At 34.6% G+C, this 26205-nt stretch overlaps 3 protein-coding genes across 3 annotated transcripts; 2 read left to right on the plus strand and 1 right to left on the minus strand.

Annotated features, from left to right (window-relative positions):
• Positions 1-847: 847 nt before the first annotated feature.
• Positions 848-4262, plus strand: LOC112784079 (uncharacterized). The gene is made up of 5 exons (XM_025827190.3): positions 848-981; positions 1067-1151; positions 1238-1332; positions 2350-2621; positions 3268-4262. Exons 2-5 carry the CDS (start codon positions 1122-1124, stop codon positions 4080-4082), a joined length of 1212 nt encoding a protein of 403 aa, XP_025682975.1. The 5' UTR covers positions 848-981; positions 1067-1121; the 3' UTR covers positions 4083-4262.
• Positions 4263-6902: 2640 nt separating this feature from the next.
• Positions 6903-8409, minus strand: LOC112786628 (uncharacterized). The gene is made up of 3 exons (XM_025829995.1): positions 7777-8409; positions 7529-7676; positions 6903-7357 (listed from the first exon to the last, which is right to left on the minus strand). Exons 1-3 carry the CDS (start codon positions 8407-8409, stop codon positions 6903-6905), a joined length of 1236 nt encoding a protein of 411 aa, XP_025685780.1.
• Positions 8410-18273: 9864 nt separating this feature from the next.
• On the plus strand, positions 18274-24687 carry LOC112785166 (abscisic acid 8'-hydroxylase 2). Its single transcript, XM_025828611.3, has 7 exons — positions 18274-19265; positions 19514-19663; positions 20984-21226; positions 21307-21396; positions 21847-22032; positions 22293-22411; positions 24350-24687. The coding sequence occupies exons 1-7, from the start codon at positions 18717-18719 to the stop codon at positions 24456-24458; spliced, it is 1446 nt and encodes a 481-aa protein (XP_025684396.1). The 5' UTR covers positions 18274-18716; the 3' UTR covers positions 24459-24687.
• The last annotated feature ends 1518 nt before the right edge of the window (positions 24688-26205 follow it).

Raw genomic sequence — 26205 nt, forward strand, 5'->3', positions numbered from 1 at the left:
GCAAGGATAGCCGGTACCAAATATCTGTCCTAACCGAACTAATTAAATTGGTTTTAAAAGGGATAATCAAGTTAAACCTGAATCAAATTAATGGCCTTTTGTTAGTGATTAGTTCGGGTATCGATTCTGGAGGTGCAGAATCCGAACCAATTCGTGAACCCGATCATATATTAATTAAATAAAAAAATAAAAATATATATGATTTTTAGTGAGATTATTTACTATTAATATGTTTGAATTTTAATGAGTTTAATTTTTAATGTATTTGGTGTTTAACATGTTTAGATTATTTATATTAATGTTACATGTTTATTGTACTTGTTGAATTTTTAAGATAAAAATTTAGTTTTTTTTTTATGAATTTTAAAGTCATCGGGTATCCAATTACCCGAACCGAACCAATCCATTCTTAATCGGTTTAGTTTGGTTCGAGTACATATACAAAAAAATACAAATTCGAACCAATTATATTTTGATCAGTTTAGTTCTAATTTCACTTTGAACCCGAACCAAACCGACCCGTGCTCACCCCTAATTATTTTGTTCCAAAATTTAAATTAATAAAAAACCATATTTCTTAATTTAATTTCTGGCACCTTAATTTTGGGATTCGAGAAGCTCATAGATTTGTCAAAACAAACATTGAGGAAATCCATAATTCTTCTCAGGATTGGGGATGGAAAATAAATCGTAATGTTTATATGCATAATTCTTCTCTTTCTTACAATTTCTTTTTCATTTAAGTAGAAAAAAAAAAAAGAGCCTTGGAAATCCATGGCATTTGGCAAAAAGTAAAAAAAAAAAACCAAGGTGGCATACTTACCGGACCCGACCCGAAAATAATCCATTTATCTGAGATTTGTACTTTCTTCTTCTGTAGAGATCGCTACAGCTACAGTGACATAGGCACCATCACGGACTCGGGACTCTCTGCCCGCACCCACAGCGCCGCCGCCGTCCTTTCCGTGCTCTGATCCGATGGTAATGCTAATTCTGTGTTTCTAGTTTTTCTACTCCAGGGTTCATCGGGGTTTACTCTTGCAACTATGCTTCTTGTGTTTTGCAGTTCAATGCGATAATTGGGCTACTAAAGCACATTTATTTGTGAACACCAGTTACCAATGGCTCTTTTTTTCAAGAAATTCACCGAGGTATATGGTTATCTTATGACACAACTAAACTAGTTCACTATATATCATGGAAATCCCACTCTTCTATTGCTCTGGATTTGTTTTAGGGCGCCAAAATCCTTGCAAAACGCCCTTCTTTTTCTAAGGATCCAAGACAACTACAATTTCAAGCTGACATTAACCGCTTGTTCCTTTATTCCAGGTCAGTGCTTTTATGTCTTCTATGCTTTTATTATTGATAAAATAATGAGAGTAAATTTATGCTCTTTCTCTCTTGCTGCTCCTTCAAATTTTATTCCTTTCCGTATCTTCTTCATCAGCTTGCTTTGTTAGCTAATGCAGAGTTCCGTTGCATTCTTCTTTTTCTCTCTCTCTCTCTTCCATTCATCCTCTTTACACATTGCTGTTTATAGTTTATTTCATCCCTGAATCAATATTTTTGCATCCCTGAATCTCTTCCATTCATCCACTATGTTTTGCTTATAAGCTATTACTGATGTTCAGAAGTGGCAAATACTACCTTAAATATTAAACTTTTATATTTTTGTTTTGTTACCCTTTTTATATTTAGTGGCTAAATTGTTCATATCTTAGTCCTTGATCTAGCAGAAGCTGTTACTTTTTATATATTTTTCATTGGACCATGGAAATCCACCATAGCTTCTTAGGCAGGATTCTGTTCTGTACCTCCTAATAATCTCAGATATGCTCTTAGGAGAGTGGGTTGTCTGTTGTTGATAAATGAATGTCTCCTAAGTCCTAATAATCAATATATCTGCCTTGCTGTATCTATAGTTCAGGTTTTGCTTTGATTAGGACATCCCCGACTCGAACAACTATCATGCAGCATATTTGAATTGTATTTTTTTTATTTGAATTTTGCAAAGCCCAATTTTTCTTTTCTTTCCTTAATTCAAAAAAACACACAATGTTTTTAGTCGAAGTGAAAAGGATGGGATCAGAACTGGAGAGGAGAGTCCTGAGTCCTCCAAAGCAAGAAAAGTTGGGGGGAAAAAGATTGCTCAAGGATTAAGCTAGCATGAGATATGAGATGTTGGTTCCTTAATGTTATGATTACATAAATGGATGAGTATCGTTTATATGCCAACATGGGATTGCATTATGCTGGTTCCAATGATTTCAATTTTGTTGTGTATTTGATGCTTTTCTTTTTCAACATCTTGATATACTCTTCTCATGCAAAGACTTAACTATCCAGCTACAATCAGTTGGGGAAGAGTGCAGATGAAGCAAATGTCGAAGAAATTATTGAAATGGCCAATAAAGCCTCTTTTGCTGATCAACAGATGCAAGTTCAAGAAAATGTTCATTCACAAATCAAAGCATTTTGCACCTTCATGGATGAAATTCTTCTGCCAGACAAAAAGATGGTGAATGATTTCTCTGAATTATCTCGGCAAACGAACACTTTGCCTCATCGAAGTGGGCTTAGTTTTGCTGTGGGTAGGAGCAATACACCTATCAATCCCGGTCAGTTTTTTTCGCCTCTTCTTTTTTATTTAAATTTTGCAATCTTTTCATCTTCTATTGAAATTTCTCATCATTAATAAGTAGTGTCAATTCATTCAGTTGAGGTTATATTATACTTAATTTGAGTGAAAGGAGCCTTAGCAGTTATAAGCCAAGTACAATAGCGCCTGTTCAAAACTGGAATATGAAAACTTTTCTCTAATCAAATTTCCGTGCCCGTGTTGTGATTCATATTTTCATATTTTACTAAAACTATGCAATCATGATATAACCAATTAAGTTCCCTGTTCATGTGGCTGAAATACTATGAAGGCTCTAGGATCATAAGGTCATGGATATGATACTAGCCTGTGGTCATTACTATTTTCTCCTTTATAAATGAACAGATGCCATTATTATCGAGGTTCTATGCCTTTGAATTAAGAAATTCCCACACTATCAAGTTGACATGTCTGTTTGTTATGAGCACAACATCTTTCACTTGCTACAAACTCTTTCCCCTCTTCATATACATTGACAAGGTTGTATAGAAAATATCTTATTCTGGTAACAGCTTACTTTTATTTTCTTATAATTTGACATTATTGGAAAACTTCCCTGGTTTATCTGTTTACTATAATAACTCATTGATGTAACTTCTGTGCAGACGTCCCTCAGACAAGGCCATTAAGCCAAGCAGAAGTTTCTCAGAAATTAAAAAATCAACTTGGCTTCACACTTGATGTTAAATCTTCTCAAATACCCCACAAGGATGCTGGCCAGGGTCTATTCTTAGATGGCGCAGCAGATGTTGGTGCTGTAATTGCCTTCTATCCTGGGGTGGTCTATTCTCCAGCTTTCTATCGGTATATTCCCGGATACCCCAAGGTTGATGCACAGAATCCCTATTTGATTACTAGATACGATGGGAATGTCATCAATGCCCAACCTTGGGGCTCTGGAGGTGAAGTGCGAGAACCATGGAATGGTAGAATAATGGGCGAAATCAAACCCAATGTGAAAGGAGCCGAGAAAGGCTCAGAGAAGTTCTGGAAACTTCTTAGTAAGCCTTTAGAAGGCAACAAACTTGGATCCAAGAATGAAATACTTGAGCGTAGAAACCCTTTAGCATTAGCTCATTTTGCAAATCACCCTCCAAAAGGGGTGCAACCAAATGTCATGATTTGCCCTTATGACTTCCCATTAACCGAAGACAACATGAGAGTTTACATCCCAAATGTTATGTTTGGAAACGGTGAAGTGAACATGAGGAGATTTGGCAGCTTTTGGTTCAAATCTGGGGTGTCTAGAAAAAGTGCATCATCAACAAATGCTGCGACACTGAAAACTCTTGTTTTGGTAGCTACTAGAGCTCTTGAAGATGAGGAAGTCCTCCTCAACTACAGGCTCAGCAACACCAAAGGGAGACCACAATGGTATGCTCCAGTAGATGAAGAAGAGGACAGGAGAAGATGGAGCTAAAATCACTACACAATCCGGTAGTTCTTTCTCTTTTCCTTTTTTTTTTTTTTTCCATCAGACGCCGAATTTGATTCAGATTTAGTAATTTTTGTGAAAGATGAAGCTAGGGATGATGAAATTTTGTGAGATTGATTATGGCCCATTTTTAATGGTCAAAATACAAGTTGTGATGTACCAAAATTCCGATATTCAGCAACCTTTAAATAACAACTCCGCTAGGGAGACAAAGGGGAATCTAAACAATACGAACAATGGGCCGTAGATTTAGTCCAATACATGTAAAAAATAAAATACTCTACAAATTACCTAAATAAAAAAATTTACTTAGTTATTCTAAAAAAATAACTATCCCAAACCCTAACACTTTGTTTGGATGGAAGATGGAAAATGAGAGGAAAGAAAATGGGAGGAAAGAAAATAGAAGGAAAGAAAATGAAAGAAAAAGTTAATATTTTTTTTATGTTGTTTGGATGAAGAGAAAATTGATGGAAAGAATGTAGGAGGAAATTTTTCCTTTGTTTGGATGAAAGGAAAAGTAAGAAGAGAGAAAATCATGAACAAGTGAAATTACATTAATACCCTTCTTTATATTATATATGAATTACAATATACCGACGTATTTAAATTATTTCTAAAATAAAAAAAAGTGATCCCAATTACATTTAAGAATTTTAGTGTTATCTTTATGAACAATAATATTTTTTTGAATTTATCCTTTTCTGTTGTCTTTTAATGTCGTAAATAAAAATATATATCATTCTTTTTAAATACATATAAATAAATAATTTCCTAAAAGAATCATAAAAACTACTCATACTCTACATCATTAATCTCCTTAATCATATTTAAGAAAAAGTTTCACTAAATTGTATTCACAAAATAAAATATTATCAACAGTAACTAGCATTTCTTTCTTACTACGTGTGACAAAAAACCATATACAATTTTTATAAACATATAACAAAACGTAAAAAACGTAACAACGACTAGGACTCCAAAATAGTACCATTTTATCACCACACAACACTTTCCAAAAGGGTCATTCTTCATGGTCAGAGTAATCAGCATAGGCCTACGTCCAAAAAATCAATTGTACATAGCTTGAGTCATCTGTACCTATCTACTTCAAAAAAATAAAGTTTTTCCGAGTTAAAGATATTAACACATGATGAATTTCTAGTTGTCCTGTGTACTCATTGGTCCCAAACATTTTCAAGTATTAGGATTCCTGCACGAGCATATACAACAAAGACTAATTAACACAAAGATCAGAATTGATTATGATAATCTATTTTATCAATATCTTTCTATTCAATCAACCAATCAATCTCAACGTATCAGCAAAAAGTGATTTCCAACCATGTGTTAATATAAATAAAACAGAAAATGATCTCTTGTTCAAATATATCAAGATATAGTCATACTTTACGACAATAAGAAACACATAATCAATTGTTAAAAGCAATAACCTCAAATTAACCAGAGATTAAACGCATATAAAAATTATACCTGTAATGGTGAATGTTTTCTGGAAGTACCATATCTCCTAAGCGAACACCAGCAGCAGTCATGAAATGAAAAAGTGCATCCAATCGCATTTCAGGTGGGATCCCAAAAATTTGGCGCTTTTTTTGCTCATTTTCACATAAAAACTGATAACATTGCATCCGAAATGAACCTACTAGACCCAATTCAGTCAACATATCCCATACATCTGATTCACTGTAAAGGCGAGTCCTACTTTGTTGCATAATAGCTAATCCTTTTTCAGCAATCGCGACTTGTCTTTCAATTAATGAGACTTGTTTTTCAGCGATCAAAACTTGCCTCTCAGCCACAAAAGCTTGTCTCTCAGCTGATTCAACCGGCCTCTGAGCCACGTCATGTAGCTTGCTAGACAGATAACTACCCTCTTTTACAGCATCGGCCATGGTAGTAATTTCCAAAGCAACTTTCTCATACTGTGCCTCCAAAAAATCATTCATAGGAGACTTACGCTTTGTACCTCTTGAAGTTGAATTCCCTCCTAATTGATTTGGCTGACCATGAGGAGCACTTGGTGAATCTAAACTAGCAAAAAATGTTGGGATATCATGTCCCGTATTCACATCTATGTCAGAAAATTCAATATTTTCAAAAGAGTCATTCAAGTCAATGGGATCTCTATCAAGTTGTTGAATCCTTTCTCGTGAAGTAGCAGCCCCTTTACCAGTAGCTCTATCAGCTCCGAACAACTCCTTCATAATATCATAATGCTTAATTTGCATTTTTCTCCATTTTTCTGCTTGTGGTTTTTTCTACATAAAGTAATGTTAAAATTATTTTGTGACTCACTTCATCATCGGTATAAGTAATAAAAAAGTATTAGATACCTTGATAAAGTCTTGCCACACTTCTTCTTCAGCTTCAAACTTTCTAGTTACAGGATTCCATGCAAATCCACTTAAGTGATGAAATAAGTCATACGCTTCAGCAAAATGATCTTTCAGTGTCTTCATTCTATTCTTGATGTGGTTCTTTGTTATGTGCGGGCCTATAGCTATACTCAAAGTCTTCACAACATTGGCATATGCTTCAGTTGTCCACGAGCCATCGTGTCTATTACTTTTCAATGCTTCTTTTGCTAACGCATTCAACAGAGCTTCATCCATCTCCTCAGACCATCTTAAGTTGTCTTTAGAAGGTTGAGTTGCTTCTGTTTTATTTTCTTTATTTGGCATTATTTAACCTGTAACATTTTCTTAAAAAATCCAATCAAACAACTTTGACAATAAACTACACATATATATACATATTCAAATATATCAGAGGTATAATCACTCATAATGTTTGATACACATTCCACATTTCAGCCGCAATGTTATCTCGTAATAATGCTGCATGCCTATATTCCTCATCACGTTGTTGATTTGGTTGTGATCTATCTATATTGCGTTCTTGTAGCAATTCTCTGTCAACCTCATCAATTATAGATTGATCAACATCAACACCCATCAAAAAGTTATGCAGTATACAACATGCCAAAAAAATATCTTTCATAGTTTCAAATGAATAATATGGTTCAGTGTCGCCAGCTATAATTGGGAATCTTTTCTTTAGAACTCCAAAACATCTTTCAATGACATTTCTTAATGAAGAATGCCAGTGGTTGAATAGTTCTTTAGGATTTTGTGGCTCACGTACTGAATACTCTTTCAGGTGATACCGAACACCTCTATATGGTGTAAGTATCCCAGGCTTCAGCATGAATTCAGCATCGCCTAGATAAAATTTTCCTACAACAGTTGCATACAAAAATTAAAGTATAACACACTATGGCTATAAATTTAACTTTATGTAGCTGATTTCGCAAATTATATTAGCACAGACCTTCGGGAATTCGAAGTGGATATTCCTATTTAAAGCATCTTTCAATATTCTTGAGTCAGAGGCAGTTCCTTCCCAACCGGACAACACATAAGTGAATTTCATATCAAAACCACAGGCCGCTAAAACATTTTGTGTTGGGTGATCTTTTCGTCCGCGAAAACGAGGGGCGTCCACCCTTGGTACCTTCACACGACTATGAATTCCATCTATGGCTCCAATGCAATCCTTTTTTTGGAAAGTATATTGACTTATTAACATAACAGTATTATAATTATTTCATTGACAATTATATAAATGTCACTAAGTAAATCAAAAGAATTAGTACCTTAAAAAACGGATAGAATCGACTATTATTAAGTATTTCGTAAGGAACTTCCTCACCAGATGGTTGCCTGAAGAAGTCTCCCTCTAACGATAGAATAGCATGTAGGACATTGTGAAAGTGACGACTAATTGTCTTTTCTGACCGGTGGAAGAAGAAAGACATGGTTCTAGTTTTCACATTATGCCCTATAATATGTAGGAATTTAGCGACTTGCTCTTCAACCGTAGAACGAGTTGAATCCTTTACTCTACCAGTTCCTCTTAATTTCTGACACAATTGCCTAAATGCTTCAGGGCCCATACGTATGACATATCGGCATTTTTCAGACTCCAATAACTGTGTCATTAATTGAGTACGCCTAAGTTCTCTTTCCAACTTGTCGTCATTAATTTGCCTAGTTCTATGTTGTGATATTAATTCCAAAAGATATAACTGATGCACTGCAACACAAGAAAGAGATGTGACACAGATATGTTGTCTATTTTCTAACTCCTCCCTGACACGAGTTAGTATTTGTATTGGCTCAGGATGATATAGGTCAGTAGAAGTGATTTGACCTACTTGAAATTCCGAATCATATATGACGTTTGTTCTATCTTCGAGATTCGCATCTTCAATATTTTCGTTATCCATCTATGAAAATATAAGGTTTAGGGTGGACATATCAATAAAGAAAGTAACTAGAAAGTCACATATGTTATTACATTTTAACAATTCATTTGTCGAAATATAAAAAATAAATGAAAATAAAATTTTATATAACACTATGGTGTCATGTTGTAAACACGAAAATACCTTGGTATGAAACACTTATTTCCAGCTCCTAAATGTCAAACTTGATTCCAAAACTGGCTGCCATAAACAATAAAAACAAACTGTAAATGGCATGATATATTAATAAATACATTGGTTTAACACCAAAATCCAATGAGAAAAACATAAAAACATAAGTTGTGAGTAAAAATTGGATGAGACCTCAAAAGAAAATTATTCCATAGTAATAACTGTATCTATGTCCCATGCTTTATGTCTGTTTATTCATTTTTATACTAAAAGAAATAAACAAAAAAGAAAAAGAATAAGTTGTCCCATTAATGATTGTAATAATTAGGTATATGCATCACAACACCTATAGATAAAATCTAACCAAGTGGATCTACTTAATAAGTGATGGACTTTTGAATAAACTATACCCATAACATTGCTTCAATTCACCTAACCATTGGTTGTAGTTTAAGCATATAATAAACAAATCAAATCGATTAAAATAAAGAGAAAAAAATTAAAAAAAATTAAGAAATCAAATATATAAAAATATTGTGATAACTGAGAAGCATGTGTACATTTTCTATAAACTTTGTAACTGCTTTCTCTATATTAAACATAATATATGTTCTTATGTCCTAAAGTTATTTGAATTATTAAGATAGAGATTCTTCTTATGGCATATATAACAAATAGACAAATTATAAAGAGTTAGTTTTTATGATATCTCCAATTTAATATCTACGATCTAAAATAATTGTAATTGTCGTGGTTTACCCACCACCAATCTTTGATTAAACTAATTTAATTTCGATTCATGTTAATTTTCTAAAGATATACAATGGGAGTTTTTTCAATTTCTTTTAATTATACAAAAAGAATCATCTACAAAGCAAGTACCTAGTAAACTAAGCAAATGATGCATGAACTAAAGAAGAGGTTGGGAAATCTCTCCCTTTATGAATGATATAGCTCATAGCTATTGTTGATGATATTTACATGAAAAGAAAGTAAAAAAGAGAAAGAAAAGCTGGCTTGTGTCTTCAAAAAATTGCTTCCTGCTAACCTACAAAGAATTGTGTTTAAAATGCATGCTCAAATTAATTGAATGATTTGATCGGTCGAAGCTCCAAGTTTAATTACTAGATTGATTTAGAATTACATTATATGCATTAGGAGCTTAATCTTTTTTTATACTCTCTATTTTCTAATATGTTGTTTTCACAAATCACAATGTATAATTTTTTTTTCATTTTTCAATAAATTTTCCTAAGTACAAGTCCCTGATTATCTAATGTATTGTTGTACATTGATCAAGACTTAAGAGGTCAAGTTTTTGGCATTTTCTACTTGTTTCTCACACACACTTTTCATAATTTCAATAAATTACCAATTATGCCCCCGAATTTGTAAAACGCTGACAAAAATAACCCTAATATTTGATAACGACAATAATACCCTCCATAAATTTTAAAACGGTATAAATCTGACCACCCGTGAGGAGAACCCTTCTCCGTTGAACGGCGCTTGGTGATGTGGCAAACGGAAGTCCAACGTGGCCTCCCTATTAGGCTTCACTATCCGTTTTGTTCCTAAATCCCTAATTTTTGAAACCCTAATTGGACAATTCAAATGAAATTACTAGATTAACCCTTTAGTGAAAGACCATATGTAACTAAGACGAAGTTGGACGCGCGAAACTGAAGAGTTTCTTGGTGGTGGTCTCTGTCTGTGTTCGTCTGCTGTCGCTTTATATCCGTCTCTTGGATTTCATAACGTCATATGCAGTGACACGTTTGGCGTTGATTCGGAGTGAAGAAATCGTTGTGGAAGAACGAAAATTTTGGTAAGCATTTTATGTTTTTGTTGTTGTTATTATCAGCCAGTTGGGGTTTGAATATGGAGGTATGATGATGGTAGTTTGATGTGTTGTGTTAGCTCATTATAACTTTTGTGATGACTTTTGTCAGATGGCTACACATATCACATTTGTTTATCACCATCGGGGTTGGTTAGAGAAAGATGCGGATGGTGTGCTGAAGTATAATGGTGGTACAGTGAGTATCATCGACAGGGTGCACGTTGATACATGCAACCTATTCCTTGTGGAAGGCTTGTTTCTAGATTTAGGGTATACTAGGTATACTGAAGTTTATTGGTTGGAGCCCGGGAAGGATTTAGGTAACGGGTTACGGGTGCTCAGGAGGGATGCCGATGTGGTTAAGTTGTGTGAAGCTGCATTGAGGAATGAAAACAGGGTCCACTTGTATTTTGAGCATCCAGTTGATGCGGAGCCAGAGTATGTTGATGAGGCTGAGCTTATTGGTAACGAAGAAGTTGAGACTCTTGATTTAGTGGATCAGCAAATTCATCAGCAGGAAGCCGAAGAAAATGAACAGGATGAAGGATATGAAAATACAGAAGTAGAGGGAGATCCTTCAGAAAATCAATCAAATCATCAAGCTGATCCCCCACAAGAGGTGGAACAAGAGCAAGAAGAGGATGATGATCCCCCACATCAGGAGGAAGAAGAGCAAGAAGAGGACGAAACAATGCTGAACAAAGGGGGGTATGATTCTGCGTTGCCAGATGAGGCTGCTACTGAAAAGGTTTGTAATGAAACTCAGGCTGGAACAATGGAAAACGAGGCCCCCAACATAGGAGACAACCATCAGACACATGTTGAAGACCAGGCGGGTCAATCTAATCCTGAAGAAGCCCAAGGCAGGGGAAGAAAACCCAGGAAGAAACATGCGAGGCCCCAACCATCTGGTAGAGCTCAACCTGTACCACAAAACAATAGTGATGCACATGCTGGTAAGTACATGAATTGTAGATCCTAGTTGAAATATTGAATATTGTTGGGACTGTGTTTTACCTGTCATAAGATGTTTGCTAATTAAAAAATTAATCATATGAATGCTTTATGTTGTAAAATTAGATGACGATGCAGGTTGTGGGGTTCAAGGCCGGAGGTATCATCAAAGACCCCGTCCATCTGGACAGAAGATTCTTCCACCTAGGGAAGAGAATCAGGCTCCAAGGGTGGTTGTTCCTAACCCTCATGACCAGGATGAAGAACCCATTGAGTATCAGTATCATTCTGAAGAGCTGCACACCCCACCTGGTTCTGATTCTGAGGATGAAAACCCGGTATTCCCTCAGTATAATCCAGATACAAAATTTGGTAAAATTAGACTGGAATTAGGAATGGAGTTTGGCACGATGCAGCAGTTTAAGGATGCAGTCAGGAAGTACAGTATTCAGCTGGGCAGAAAGGCCTTTTTTCTCAAGGTTGAACCACACAGGTGCAGGGTAATATGTTACAATGAAACTTGTCCATGGGAAGTTTACTGTGCAAGGAGAAACCAGCCCCCGAGTTACCAAATCAAAACATTGGTCGATGAGCATACATGTCCAAGGAGTAACAAAAGCAGGTCAGTGACGTGTAAATGGGTGTCCGAGGAGTTGATTAGCAAGATTAGAGTCTGTCCTAATTTGTCTCATAGAGAGGCTCGTGATATGTTCAAGGTTGAGTTTGATATATGTGTCGGAGAGAGGATGATGTTTAGGGCAATGGAGAAGGCTAAGGATGTCATTGAGGGCACAGAAAGGGAACAATATTTGAAGTTAAGGACTTACTTGAATGAGCTCCGTAAGGCCAATCCAGGATCTACCTGCCGTATGAGCACAACCCCACAACAAGAAGGGTTGCCTAAGTTCAGAAGTCTTTACATATGTCTAGATGCCTGCAAACGAGGATTCAAGCAAGGATGTAGGCCTTTTTTATGCCTTGATGGAGCATTTTTGAAGGGTTATTTTGGGGGGCAGCTGCTGACAGCCGTGGCTCAAGATGCAAACAATCATCTATTCCCAGTTGCATATGGAGTAGTTGATGCAGAAACAAAGAATAATTGGAAAGAATTCCTGGAGTATTTGTTGGAAGATATCGGGGATCACAGGCAATTTGATTGGCACTTTATGTCTGACAAACAGAAGGTATCTTGTCTGTAACTTGTGTGTTAAGTTATTTAATACTATATGCTGACTAACTTAGTTCTTGACAGGGCCTAATTCCTGCTCTACAAGAAGTTATGCCGGAGGTTAATCACATATTTTGTACTATGCATATGTGGAGGAATTTCAACAAGCGCTGGAAGGATTTAGAACTCAAGCAGTTGCTATTTCAATGTGCAAGGGCATTGACTGATCAGGAGTTTAATGAAGGTATGGATGCTATCAAGAAAATTAATACTTCTGCCTGGGAATATCTTTCTAAGTATGAGCAAGAAACTTGGTCAAGATCAAGATTCTCAACTTGGCCTAAAGTGGATAACATAACCAATAACAATGCTGAGTCACTTAATGCAACCATGGTGGGGCTAAGAGGCAAGAGCATCATTACCATGCTAGAGGAAATTAGATATTTCCTTATGAAGACGATGGCAACGCATAAAGATGCACTCATGGCCTACACGAGAAAACTGGCTCCTATCCAAATAAGCAGATTGGAGAAGGAAAAGAAGGAAGGAAATTACTGGGAGGCTCAATGGGTGGGAGACGATGACCACAATGTCTTTGAAGTCAGAAGGCATGGTCGAACAGTTCGGGTCAACACTCAAGACAGGACTTGCACTTGTAGAAAGTGGCAACTCACAGGTCTGCCGTGCTGTCATGGAGTTGCTGCAATTCAAAGAAAAAATCAACGTCCAGATGAGTATGCCCACCATTGGCTGACCATGGAGGCGTACAACAGAACATATCAATTTCACATCAACACTGTCCCTAGTCAAGAATACTGGGCTGATGCAGAGGGCCTCCCGTGTCTCCCTCCACCTTATAAGAGACCAATAGGAAGGCCTACCAAGAAGAGAGCACGACATGAATCAGAGAGTCAGAGTGGGAGCCAGTACAAACTCAAGAGGAGCTATGGAAAAACAAGTTGTAAATATTGTAGAAAGGTAAATAAAAACTCATTTCTTGTACACAACTGTTGTTGTTATCTGTTCTCTTCAAGTTGATCTGATGTTGTTTTTTGTAGGTGGGACACAATTCCAGGACCTGCCCTGATAAGAATCATGTTGCAGCTGGGGCAGATGCAGATGCACAAGAAGCACCTCAATCAGGTCAGCCAGCAACAGGAGGAGTTGTTCCACCCAGGGGCTTACAAGACATGTCAGACTCAGAGCAGGAGATGTATTGGGAGGAAACCATGGATGCAGTCGAAGAGGAGCTCACACAGGGCCATCCACACTCTGAAGCTGATGAAGAGGTAGCACATTCTTCAATAATTGCTCTTTACACTAACTTCAGATCTAGTACTTAAATTTAATTTACTGTAGGCAAACATGAACACCTCCGGTTCAACTAGTCATCGTGAAGGAAGGAGAGCTACTAGATCTAACCTTGCAAGGAGAGCAGCAAGATCTACCAAGGCTGCTGCAACAACTCTTCAAACTCCCTCCAACACTGCTGCGGCTGGTGCAGCATCTACTAGCAGGGAAACAATCAGGGTCAAGATGCCTATCAGGAGAACCCCCTTAGCCCAACCAAATCTCAGGCCCACAGCTACAGCTACAGCAGCCCAACACCATGTTAGGCCCACAGCTCCAGGCCCACAAGCCACTCCAAGGCCCAACCCACCATTTAGGCCCCCACAAATAAGGCCTGTCGCACCATCTGCAAATGCTGCTACTGGTTCAGGAGTTCCAGCCTCCACAATGACTCCACTTGTGTCAAATGAAACCATGAATGGAGCATCTAAGGCAACCACCTCTAGGTTCTCAAGGTTTATGCCAAATCAGTCAGCTTGAAGGAGACTTTGCTATATAATTACTTCATCTTTTGGGTTATAACTTGATCTGTAGTTCCCCTTTGTTGGACAACTTAAGTATTTTGGGTTGTATGTTGATATTTAGTATGTTTGGTATTTAGTTATAACTTTATCCAGTTTTTGGGAATGTATGTTGATATTTAGTATGGGTTATTGCCCTTTGTTGGACTCTTTGTTTATTTTGGTATCAGCTATGAAGACTGATTAGCATGTATAGAGTATTTTGGTTGGAACAGTTTGTGCTAATGCTTGATGTTATGCAGACCAGTTGTCTCGGTTTTTATCTTGTCCTTTTACCAATTTTGATTTCTTAGGTCTATTTGAACTTATTTAACATGTCTGAGTTGCCTTTTTGGTTAGTTGCACTTCACTCCATTCATGATTTTCTTGGTGATGCAATAAAATTCTAGTCACAGGTCCAATTCATTAACAAGTAAGCAAAATAACCACAGCAATGTCAACATAAATAGTATGCAACAATAACACATAACAGTCATCAATAAACCCTGTCCTGCATGCATTCGTTGTCCTATCTAACCAAACACATCAAACTCAAACTCAAACTCAGTACAAGTCCACCCAGTACGAAACACAGAAGTAATTCAACTCTCTTCATCTGCTCTATCAACATCTTTCGATCTCTCTGTGTCGTCTCACTCTTAACACTGGTAAACCTCCCTTCCAATACTCCACATGCATTGCATCCTACTGTGCCATTCTTACAGCATTCCTCCACCCCAGCAGATTCCTCACCCGTTTCGTCCATCCATTGAAAATAACAGCACCCACTGTTCTTCGTCTGCCCAACACAATAACCATTCATCAAGCTCAGTTGTCGACGGGGGGAACAAATGAAGCACAAAATTCATACTTACCTTCCACAGAGGACACCTGAAGAACCATCTACCTGGGTTTTTCCTCGTCTTCGACTTCAACGCCACCACCTGAAGACGACAGAAGCATGTGCCATCATATGGCTTGCTCACATGTTCTTCGAGCCCTTCAGATCCACTATTTTCCATATACTGTGCCCTTCGATTATAACTGGACATGACTGAGCTTCCAGCATGCATGACAATGGTTAGGGTTTTGCTTTATGCTCAATTTGGGGAAAATGTTCATTCTGATTTCTAAATAAGGGAGTAAAGGGAGTGAAGCCTAATAGGGAGGCCACGTTGGACTTCCGTTTGCCACATCACCAAGCGCCGTTCAACGGAGAAGGGTTCTCCTCACGGGTGGTCAGATTTGTACCGTTTTAAAATTTTTGAAGGGTATTATTGTCGTTATCAAATATTAGGGTTATTTTTGTCAGCGTTTTACAAATTCGGGGGCATAATTGGTAATTTACTCTAATAATGTAACTAAATTTTATGGTCACTTGCCTGAATTCTTTTCTTCATATTTGGACCACCCTATTCAAAAAGGGCATAATATAATAAACTTTGAGAAAAAATCCGATGATATGAAAATCAGGGCAAACCATTTCAAATACCAGATGAGTTAAAAATTAGTCCTTTCTAGGATCAAACGTGAACTGGGTCATATATAATTGGATTTTTGGGTTAGAACGAATGAAGCATTTAAGAACAGACAACGAAGAATGTGTTCTTTTTCCATTACAATTGTAAACGGCATCCATAAAATGTAAAATCAGAACATTTCAGTTGAAAAACAAAAGACGAATACAATCTATATGCTATAATGATTTTTTTCGTTTCGTTTTGAAAAAAACTACTAGAACTGAAAAAAGAACTCACCTTTCTGTTGAGGATGCCTGGTTGAAGATGTGCTTCACCTGTCACAACGATAACAAAACTGCTGTAGCAACGTGGACGCGGATGGGAAGCTATGGTGGCAGTGCTGAGGAAGAAGGCCGAACAGGTTAAGAAACTTTAAAATGGGTCCCATAGGTACTTTTTCATTTTCCCTTCATTTTCCTTATTGATCCAAACGAAGGAAAATCAAATTTTTCATCCCTTTTCTTCTCCCCCATTTTCTTTCTTTCCAAAATCATATCATCCAAACAATACGTAATTTACCAACACATTTCACTCCAACATCCTCTTCTTTTTCAACCGGCTGTCATCGGCTGTCATCCCCACCTTCATCAATAATCATCTCACTTTGCCGTCGCTGCTTGGCTTGCCACACGCCGACACCGGTGGTAAAAATAACAATCCACTTAATGATAAATAACCATCCGTATACCTAATGAATTTAATATCCAATATATTTTAATTATATAAAACTAAACCAATCCAATCAAAATAATCATCCACATAAGAATTAAAATAACCATCTATATACCTACTAAAATGACTATCCTAAACTAGCCATTGAAGTAGGAGAAAAAGAGGATGAATGAACAGAAGAACCAACAAAATACAAGAAGCCAACAGAGAAGGGAATTTGATCATCACCCTCTAATTGGAATTAATTGACCAAGGAATTGGCAGTTAATGAATTTTAGAGGAGACTAGGAAGGTCTAAGGAATTAGGGTCTAGTCACAAATAGTTTGCCATGAATTAAATCTTACATGATTAAAATAGTGAATAAAAAAAGTTAATCCAAAAGAATAGATAACTCTAAAACTTTAACTATTTCTCCATATTTTATTCTCACTTATTTACCTGTCTGTCTTCAAATTCTTCTTTTATTGTTTAATGCTTTTGAACATCCAAACACTATTTTTTTTGTTTGTCTAACTAATCCTATCAAACACTATTGTTGCTTAATCCATCAATCCTCGTGGGATCGACCCTTACTCACATAAGGTATTACTTGGTACGACCCGGTGTACTTGCCAGTAAGTTTGTAGTTATAAATTCCGCACCAGATACCATCCCCAGATAAAGACCCTATTAATGCAAAGGCTTAAACTTTTCTGCACCAATGACTTTATCTCTAAAAGAGACTTTTCTAACCCCTCTTGAGAAGAACCCTCCTTAACACCGGATACACACCCACACTCTCCCCTTATTTCTTCCGATGGCATGACCATCTTTCTCACCGTATTTCACCCTCAACTGCTCGCCCACGCTCTCTCCTTCTCTCATTCTCCTTGAGTACGGAGTACGTACTCTTTTTCTACTAAGATTTTTGATTAAAAAGTAATTTGCACTCAATCTTTTCATTAAAATTGATTATTGATCATTATTACTGATTTCTTAATTTTTTGCCATCATATATTCTTTTTCTTTTGGGATTGTCCCTTCCTTCTTCTTACCGTTGTATATCGTGGATAGAAGAGCCACCGCTTTTCTTCTAATACTGCTCTTTCCCTACATGAAGTATCTTCTTATTTCTATTAGCTCATTCTCTAACTAATTCTAGACAAACATTGAATTTGTGGCCAAACCTATCATCACATTTGAAGATGATCTTTGTATTCCAACTTAAATACCTTTTCAAGTCTGCAAAGGATGGGACAAATGTTCCCTCTTTGCTCGTCACCGTGGAAACAAATTTCTTTATAAATAATAATAGACTACAGAAAATTTTCTAGATATCAATATACAAAAAGGTTTTCTCCTTTGGTAATATTAGTTATATATATATATATAGCAAATCTTTTTTGTTACATAAAATATAATGAGATAATATTTGAATAGCTAGAAATGAATAAAGCTAAAATGTTTGCCAACAGCTAAGTTACTCGAATGACAATATAGATAAATGTCAAAATAAAATTGATATTAAAATAAGAAAAAGTCTAAGGAGCAGAAACTTTATTAGATTTTGATCAACATGTAATTAGTAAAAAAAAGTGAGTAATCTCATACTATTAGATAAAATCTCACACCATTAAAAATATTATTAATAACTATTTGATAACTACAAATTACGAAAATTATTGCTCCTCGCACTCCTCTTAAAATAATACATGAAGACATATTACAAGAGTTTAGTGTTCAAAAATATTTTCTCTAGGTGTAGGGTCGGTTCTAAATGATAAAAGCATGTTAGAAGATGATTGTATTTGGGCGGAAAAAGAGGAACCGATTTCAAGGTGTTCCCACAATGGTGGTGACGCATGTCCCAACTCCGATTTGCCACTCTATAAAACCACCACCTGCACCAATATAATATAACCTCACATACTCGCTCACTTAACCGACTACTAGTACTTTTTTTTTTTTTCTTTTTTTCTATTTCTGTGGCTCTGTGTATATATATAGCCCTATATATCTCCTTGGTCTACATAATTCAGTCTCATTCTTCCTATTACAGTGCATAACTTAATTGGCCACACAATATAGCACGAAATTAAACCTCTCTGTTTATTGCTTGCACCTAGCTACTTATATAGTGTATATATAGCTGTGTATCAAGTCCACCATCATGCAACTTATTTCATGTTTTATTACCCATTCTGCTTATTATTATGTGTCCTTGTTTTCAATGATAATAATAATAGGAGGATTATTCCTCCAAATCCAATGGAGGAAGCGGTTCAAATATAATAAAGAGTGGTACTTGCCTCCCGGTTCCATGGGCTGGCCCTTTCTTGGAGAGACTCTCAAACTTTACACTCAAAACCCAAATTCCTTCTTCTCCAAGAGACAGAAAAAGTACGGGCAGATATTCAAGACGCACATACTGGGCTGCCCGTGCGTGATGATATCAGATCCAGACGCGGCAAGAGTGGTGCTGGTGAGCCACGCGCATCTCTTTAAAGCAGGACATCCACCCAGCAAAGAGAAGCTCATAGGCCCCCAAGCTGTGTTCTTCCAACAAGGCGCCTATCACACCATGCTCAAGAAACTCGTTCAAAACTCTTTCTTGCCCTCCAAAATCAAGAACTCGGTCTCCGAGGTTGAGCATATTCTCCTCGATTTGTTGCCTACTTGGACCAATAAAACCATCAACACCTTGCAGGAGATGAAAAAGGTATATATTATGCAGTAGTGCTAGAAGACCAGCACATTTTTATGAAATGTAATTATTAATTAATCATTATTAATATTTTTGATGATGTAAAATTATATTTAATGGTGTAAAATTATACATTCTTTCTTTATTAGTTAGATACTGATTAAATTTTAATAAAAGTATGGCGCGTGAGACTTTCTCCTATTATCCCAAGCATAGAATTAATGTATGTATATGTGCCTTTATTTTCTTTTTGTTATATATAGTATGCTTTCCAAGTGGCTGCAGTATCGGCCTTTGGTGGAACAATGGAGGTAGAAATGGAAGAAATATGCAAACTGTATCGATGCTTGGAGAAAGGCTACAACTCTTATCCCTTACATATTCCTGGAACTTCCTATTGGAAAGCAATCAAGGTATGTATCACAAATTTCTTTTATTGAGTTTTTACTTCTTTTAAGTAAACAAGGGTGTTTTTTTGCTAATAAATTATAGTTCAAATGGTATATGATACCATATATATATACATATTAATTTAAAAAAAATTATATTTTTACGATGAAGTAATGTCATTTTTATTTATTATTTCAACAACCATGTCATATAAATACTATGTCTTATCATCAATTATATTTTATTTTATATAATTAATTTGTTTATAAAAAAATATTTTTTTATTTTTTTATTTGTTTGAATTCTATTTATATGTTTGCATATATTAATGTTATTTTCATTCTTTAGATGTTTGGGACATAAATTGATTTTTTTAATCTTTACTTAAAATATTTTTTTAATTTCCTATCATTCTTTATAGTAATGTGTTTTGTATTTATTAATTCTTAGAGTTCTAATTTCCTACCTCTTGTGTTTTTTTTGTAAATAATTAAAAAAATGAATGAATGAGAATGAAAAATATATAAAAAAGTTATATTAAATTTAAGAAATTTTTGATAATTAATACAAGAGATTAAGAAATAAAAAGTAGTAAGAGTTAATATGTATAAGTTGTAGAATTTGAATATTTGTAACTGAAATTTTTTATAATTATCATTATTATGACACTTTTAATGTATATTTATTACATTTAATTAGTACTTGATGTTTCAATTGAATAATAGTAGATAAAAGTTTTTTGTTTTAATTTTTTTAAAATATTTTACTAAATAGTGATTGGTTGATTTTAATGTTTTGCCAAATCATTAGAATTGTTGATGTGACATTATTAGCAAAGAAAAGATGGCTTAAATTCATTGTGAAAAAAATTGGTATCAGCTTTTATATATTATAAATAAATATTAAATTGCTATATATTTAAATAAAGAAAAAAATGCCATTTATGATTTTCACCAAAACTAATAATCGATAAAATCTTTAAAAACTTGACTTATTTTAGACATGATATATAACAAAGACATAATAATATCATTATCTGATTTTGATAGTTAACTCTTATTTAACGGAAAAAAAAAACTTTAATTTGTTAATTATTAGATACGGTAAAGGTTAGAAGAATAATTTATCATATTAAAATATTTATGATTCTAAGCTTGATGAGAGGTTTATGTGTTTAATTAATTGGTAGAGACTCAAATACATAGTGAAAATGTGCATAAAATAGTGCATTTATTGTACAAAAATAAAAAAAGAAAGACCTATATATAGAAGTAATCAGCTAATTAATTATGGTGATATAGCACATATTAATGAATAATTGTTGATTAATATGAATAATGAAGGCAAGGAAGCTTCTAGATGAGAGTATAGGGAAGTTAATAAAAAGAAGAAAAGAAAGTGGAGAGCTTGGTGGAGGGTTATTGGGAGAATTGCTGGAAGCGAAAGGAAAATACAAACTCTCTGATTCTCAGGTTTCTGATAATCTCATTGGTGTTATCTTCGCTGCACATGACACCACTGCAACTGCTCTTACTTGGCTTCTCAAATACTTGCACGACAATCCCAATCTCTTGGAAGCTGTCACAGTAATATGCCTTCTCTTTCTCTATAATCCTTCAAATTTTCTCATCACCTACTCAATCCTAATTTTCAATAACTTTCACAGAAAGAACATGAAGGAATCAAGAGCAAAACAGCTCAACAAAATCGAGGACTTTCTTGGGATGATACCAGGCAGATGCCACTGACTACTCGGGTAATAAATTAATTAATCAATCATTGAATTAATTTTTAATGCATTAAACCAATTTTATTATGGAAAAGTATGGGGAGCCAATGAAATATTTGTACAATGCGTACAATAGAAGTTTAGGAAGTATTAGAAATATAACCATTTATGTTACCTTTTTCTATCAGCTTAAACTTTTGGGATGAGCAGTTGCATGACATAGTATTAGAGCTCTAGATCCGAAAGGTCAAGAGTTTGATCCTTACTGAACCCTAAAATCAACTTAAGCTTTTGGGATAAGTAGTTTCATGACATGAGATGTTTATTATCGTACTCGGATGGTTATTCTTAATACTATGGGTGATATTTATTTGTTAACTCATAATCCGTTATACACATGTACACTTAGACCATTGGCTCCCTAACAGTTCTCTTTAATTATTAATATATGTATGTGTATGTTTTAATTTTGATCAGGTAATCCAAGAAACGTTGAGAAGTGCAAGCATACTGTCATTCACATTCAGAGAAGCAGTGGAAGATGTGGAGCTTCAAGGTTACTACATTCCCAAAGGCTGGAAGGTCCTTCCACTCTTCAGAAGCATTCACCATTCTGCTGATTTCTTCCCTCAACCACACAAATTCGACCCCTCACGCTTCGAGGTATATATTATGTCACATTATTATAATATATGTCTCTATAAATCTAATCTCATATATAAGGTTATCAATCAATGCTTAGGTAAAGTCCTTTTCATTTCCTATTTGAATCTTCATCTATATATTTTTTGATATCAGAACACGTGACCTATATTTGTACGCTAGCTAGCTAGTACAACGTAACATTATTTCATGTACATAGTGGATAATATGTTTAAAGAGGGTTGACTTTTGTTAATTACTTTGTTTATGTGATGGTGAAGGTGCCACCGAGACCAAACACATACATGCCATTTGGAAATGGAATCCATTCTTGTCCAGGGAATGAGCTAGCCAAGCTTGAGCTTCTTGTCCTCCTTCATCATCTCACTATTTCGTATAGGTATTTATATTTTTTTCGATCAATAATACAATTAATTAGTTTGGATCTTGTATGAACTTTTTGCATAATTAGTTTGTCAGCTACTCAGATCTCTCAATTGACTTTAGGAAAATTGATCAATGAGGGTGGTCCTATAATTACATACTGTGTTCCTTAAGATGTGGAAGTGGTCCTTCATAAATATAGGGTTTTTATTTATATTATCAATGTTTATATTATAATATTATTTCAGCATATATTATTAATTACTGGCGTGTGGTTTTGATGACATACGATACATGTCTTCAGGAAGAAGTAGCCACGACCTCCCGGATTTTAAGACGACCTTAAACTGTTTACGTATTTCATACGTATACGTGGCAAACATGCATGGTTTTTGTCGCCATGCATGCATATTTACATAAGCTACTACTATTTCCAAGAATAATGCTACAATAAAGAATGTAAATTATTATTTAATTTTTATAATAAAAATATTTTAAAAATAAAAATATTTTAAAAATAAAAATATTATGTAAAATGCACACTTTTTAGAAATTTAAGTACAATTTTTTTTATATAACTTTATTTTTTAACTTAAAAATTTTCCAATTCTTAAAAATTAGAAATTATCTTCCATAAGATTTATTAGTATTATTTAATGATATAATTATGAACTAACTTTTAATTAATTAGTGAATATTAACTATTTTTTTATTGAAATTTTATTTTTTAATATTATCTCTTTAGAATTTAAGATTTAAAATTTAAAATAAAAAACAATTTAATAAAATTTATTGATATTAACTAAAAAAATTAATTCTCTAATTAAACTCCTAATGTAGATATTTAAGCAGTCTATGAAATAAAACCCACAAATTAAGCTAAAAATTAGATATTTCCTAATCTTTATTTGTTGATGGTCAATTAATCAAATGAGTGGGACTTTACACTGATCACTATTTCTACTATATTGGCCAATCAAAATTTGTTGTCATTTAGTTTAACAGGCAAAGGCTTGTCTACAATTACTCAAAACATCACACTTCTTGAAGGTCCCTTTCAATCATATATAGAATGGTAGTACTAATAAAATAGATATGCCTTTCTTTTTCAGAATGATACCAACACTATATAAATATGCAACAAGTTTTCTTAAGTTACGTGTAAACTTCGTACATCAAATAAATTTATAGTTGCTAATAGAAAATTCTTAAAGAATACAAAAAATTAGTTAGGTACTAAGGTAACATAATATGTTCCGATCCGTCCCCCCTTTCAATTCAATCTCGTGTTTTTATTCTTTTTAGTGTACTCTGTTTTAAATTGTTTATCAAGCTAAGTTCCTTCTCAAACATGAATTCTTCCGGTAATTATGGCATGTGATAGATGATAGTAATTTTTGAAGATAGTCCAAGCAATTTGCAGACAAATTCCATGATGTTAGAGAAGTCAAATTTGAAGGGAGCAAGTTTTACTTGATACCACACATAGTTCTGCACAATTACAAACCACATCATATTTCACCTTGTCCTTATTCTATAAGATATTATTAATTTGGAATGTGACTCTGACATTTCTAAGTATTTCGTATTAAATGTTTAAATAATTCATTTTACATATTTTATATTGAATTAACTCATTTTTACTATCATTTAATTTTGGTCACACTTAATTTAGTAGTAATTAAGATGAGTTAATTTAATGTAGAATGTAAAATAAATATACGCCTATGAGTAATGAGACTATGACTATACTTTTTTGTGTTCATTATTTTGACTAATTAATTAGAGAATAGTGTTAAATAAGTACAGGTGTGAGTTCATGAAGAAATTTTCAAAGGTAATAATAATAATAATAATGTGATGGTTTTGGCAAAAGAGTCAAAGTTATCAAAGATTTTGTCAAATTTGTATTGATGCTGACCCCTTTAATTTGATGGTTGCTTTATATAATTAGGTGGCAAGTTGTGGGAAATAATGGTGATGGAATACAGTATGGTCCTTTTCCAGTGCCCAAACATGGCTTACCAGTAAAGATTACCCGCAGAAACAACATCTTTACCTAAATTTGCAACTTTCTTGCGTTTGTTAAAACGTACTTCACAAAATGTTAGCAAAGTGGGGCCAAAATTCCTTGTCCCCTGTCTCACACTAGTCACTAAATAATAATCACTTCTTTTTCTTTTGTTGTAGAAATATATAGTAGGCCTTATTGTATGTTTCTTCAGAAATGTAATATAAATAACATTAAAAAACAAATGTTACTGTACATTAATTATAACGAACTTTAAAATCTCTCTCTCTCTCTACAAATTTAGATGGATCACTCTCTGTTTCTCTTAGTAATAGCAATATTATCTATATATGTCAAATGATCACTGAAGATTTGACATCATATTGTTTCATATGAAATGCCAATGAATAAGATTTCTATTAGACATTCTCATAATCCAGCCATCCACCAATCTGCACAACTTAACAGCATTTTCACTCAATAAAATACCTAATTATTATTTATTGCTCTTCCATTTAATTTCATCCATCCATCTTCTCATATTATCTTATCCTTAAGCACATAATTTGATTTGATTCCAAAACTCTGAATAATAGATTAAGAAACTTTGATTGGTCCTTAATGTGTGTGGAGTTGAGAATGTAGCTTGTGTATATTGTCTAGCTGAGTCAATGTGATTATGGATAAGATATGGTGTATGGCAAGCTATGCATGCAGCAAGCAGTAACTTGATGAGTGGTGACCCACATAAATAAATGTTAACCACAATTACACGTGGCCATTGTCTGAGCACCAAAATGCAGCATGCGTGGCATAATGGTCATGTTTTAAAGGATCTTGTTGCATTTGTGGAGTTCATCATAGGCAAAGCAAGCCTAACATGTTAAAATCTTCTCTTGTCATGTATATCCAAGGCAAATTCCAATGTATTTTCAACATTGTATGGACACAAATCATCTTCCAACTATTTTCATGATAAGATGTTGTTCTCTGTCTCATGAAAAGTAAAACATTCATGATAAGCTAGGAGAGATCCATGATTTCTCACACTACTCTCCATCCTTAGCATTTTGTTTTATTATTTTCTGCTAATAAAATTATTGTAAGGCAAAAGTTTTGTCTATATTTCACCTGGCCCACTTTTTCCAACATGCATGTACTTTGAGTCTAATTGGGACAATTCATATCCATTAAAAAATAAATTCTTTAGTAATTAATAATAGCCATATTCCATCAAATTTATGGTTTATACACCAATATACAAACCAGGCTCCCATTTTTTCTTTTGATAGATCCAAGGCAAAATCCAGTAATGGATATGTACCTAGGAGGCCCATTAAGAAAAGGCCAAGCCCATTTCCTATCAGTTAGTTGATATTGCTGCATATATCAGCAGCATAAAGACGTTTTACAGTGCTGTGATAGCTGCATTCCCGTTTGATAAAGTAGATCAAATTAGGTTGGTCTAGTGGTTAGCTCACTAGAAGTGTTGGGGTTTGAATCCCGCCTTTTGCATACAGCAACCCATTGGCCAGCGGTAAATCCCTTAAATGGAGCTCAGTTCCGCGACGGATTAGTCCTTGGCCTGCCGGACTGAGGGATACCGTGGAAAACCATAAAAAAAAAAAAAAACTAACTAGCTAGATGATCTCCAGAACCTAACTCTATATATAACTGAACACAAATCTCCATATTTTGAGTATATATGTATTTATCATCGCTAATACCACATATATGTGATATGTGCTATTCTGGAAAACACCATTCATTAATTTTACGTACTATTATTATATTGGATA

This window comes from Arachis hypogaea, chromosome 20 (genome assembly GCF_003086295.3).
Source record: "Arachis hypogaea cultivar Tifrunner chromosome 20, arahy.Tifrunner.gnm2.J5K5, whole genome shotgun sequence".
Classification (NCBI taxonomy): domain Eukaryota; kingdom Viridiplantae; phylum Streptophyta; class Magnoliopsida; order Fabales; family Fabaceae; genus Arachis; species Arachis hypogaea.

Coding starts and splice junctions, on each gene's coding strand:
- LOC112784079 (XM_025827190.3), top strand. CDS start 1,122: ATGGCTCTTTTTTTCAAGAAATTCACCGAG. Junction 1,333..2,349: donor CGCTTGTTCCTTTATTCCAG/GTCAGTGCTTTT, acceptor TTAACTATCCAG/CTACAATCAGTTGGGGAAGA. Junction 2,622..3,267: donor CAATACACCTATCAATCCCG/GTCAGTTTTTTT, acceptor ACTTCTGTGCAG/ACGTCCCTCAGACAAGGCCA.
- LOC112785166 (XM_025828611.3), top strand. CDS start 18,717: ATGCAACTTATTTCATGTTTTATTACCCATTCTGCTTATTATTATGTG. Junction 19,664..20,983: donor CCTATTGGAAAGCAATCAAG/GTATGTATCACA, acceptor TGAATAATGAAG/GCAAGGAAGCTTCTAGATGA. Junction 22,412..24,349: donor CATCTCACTATTTCGTATAG/GTATTTATATTT, acceptor TTATATAATTAG/GTGGCAAGTTGTGGGAAATA.
- LOC112786628 (XM_025829995.1), bottom strand. CDS start 8,409: ATGGATAACGAAAATATTGAAGATGCGAATCTCGAAGATAGAACAAAC. Junction 7,677..7,776: donor GATTCTATCCGTTTTTTAAG/GTACTAATTCTT, acceptor TTCCAAAAAAAG/GATTGCATTGGAGCCATAGA. Junction 7,358..7,528: donor ATTCACTTATGTGTTGTCCG/GTTGGGAAGGAA, acceptor CAACTGTTGTAG/GAAAATTTTATCTAGGCGAT.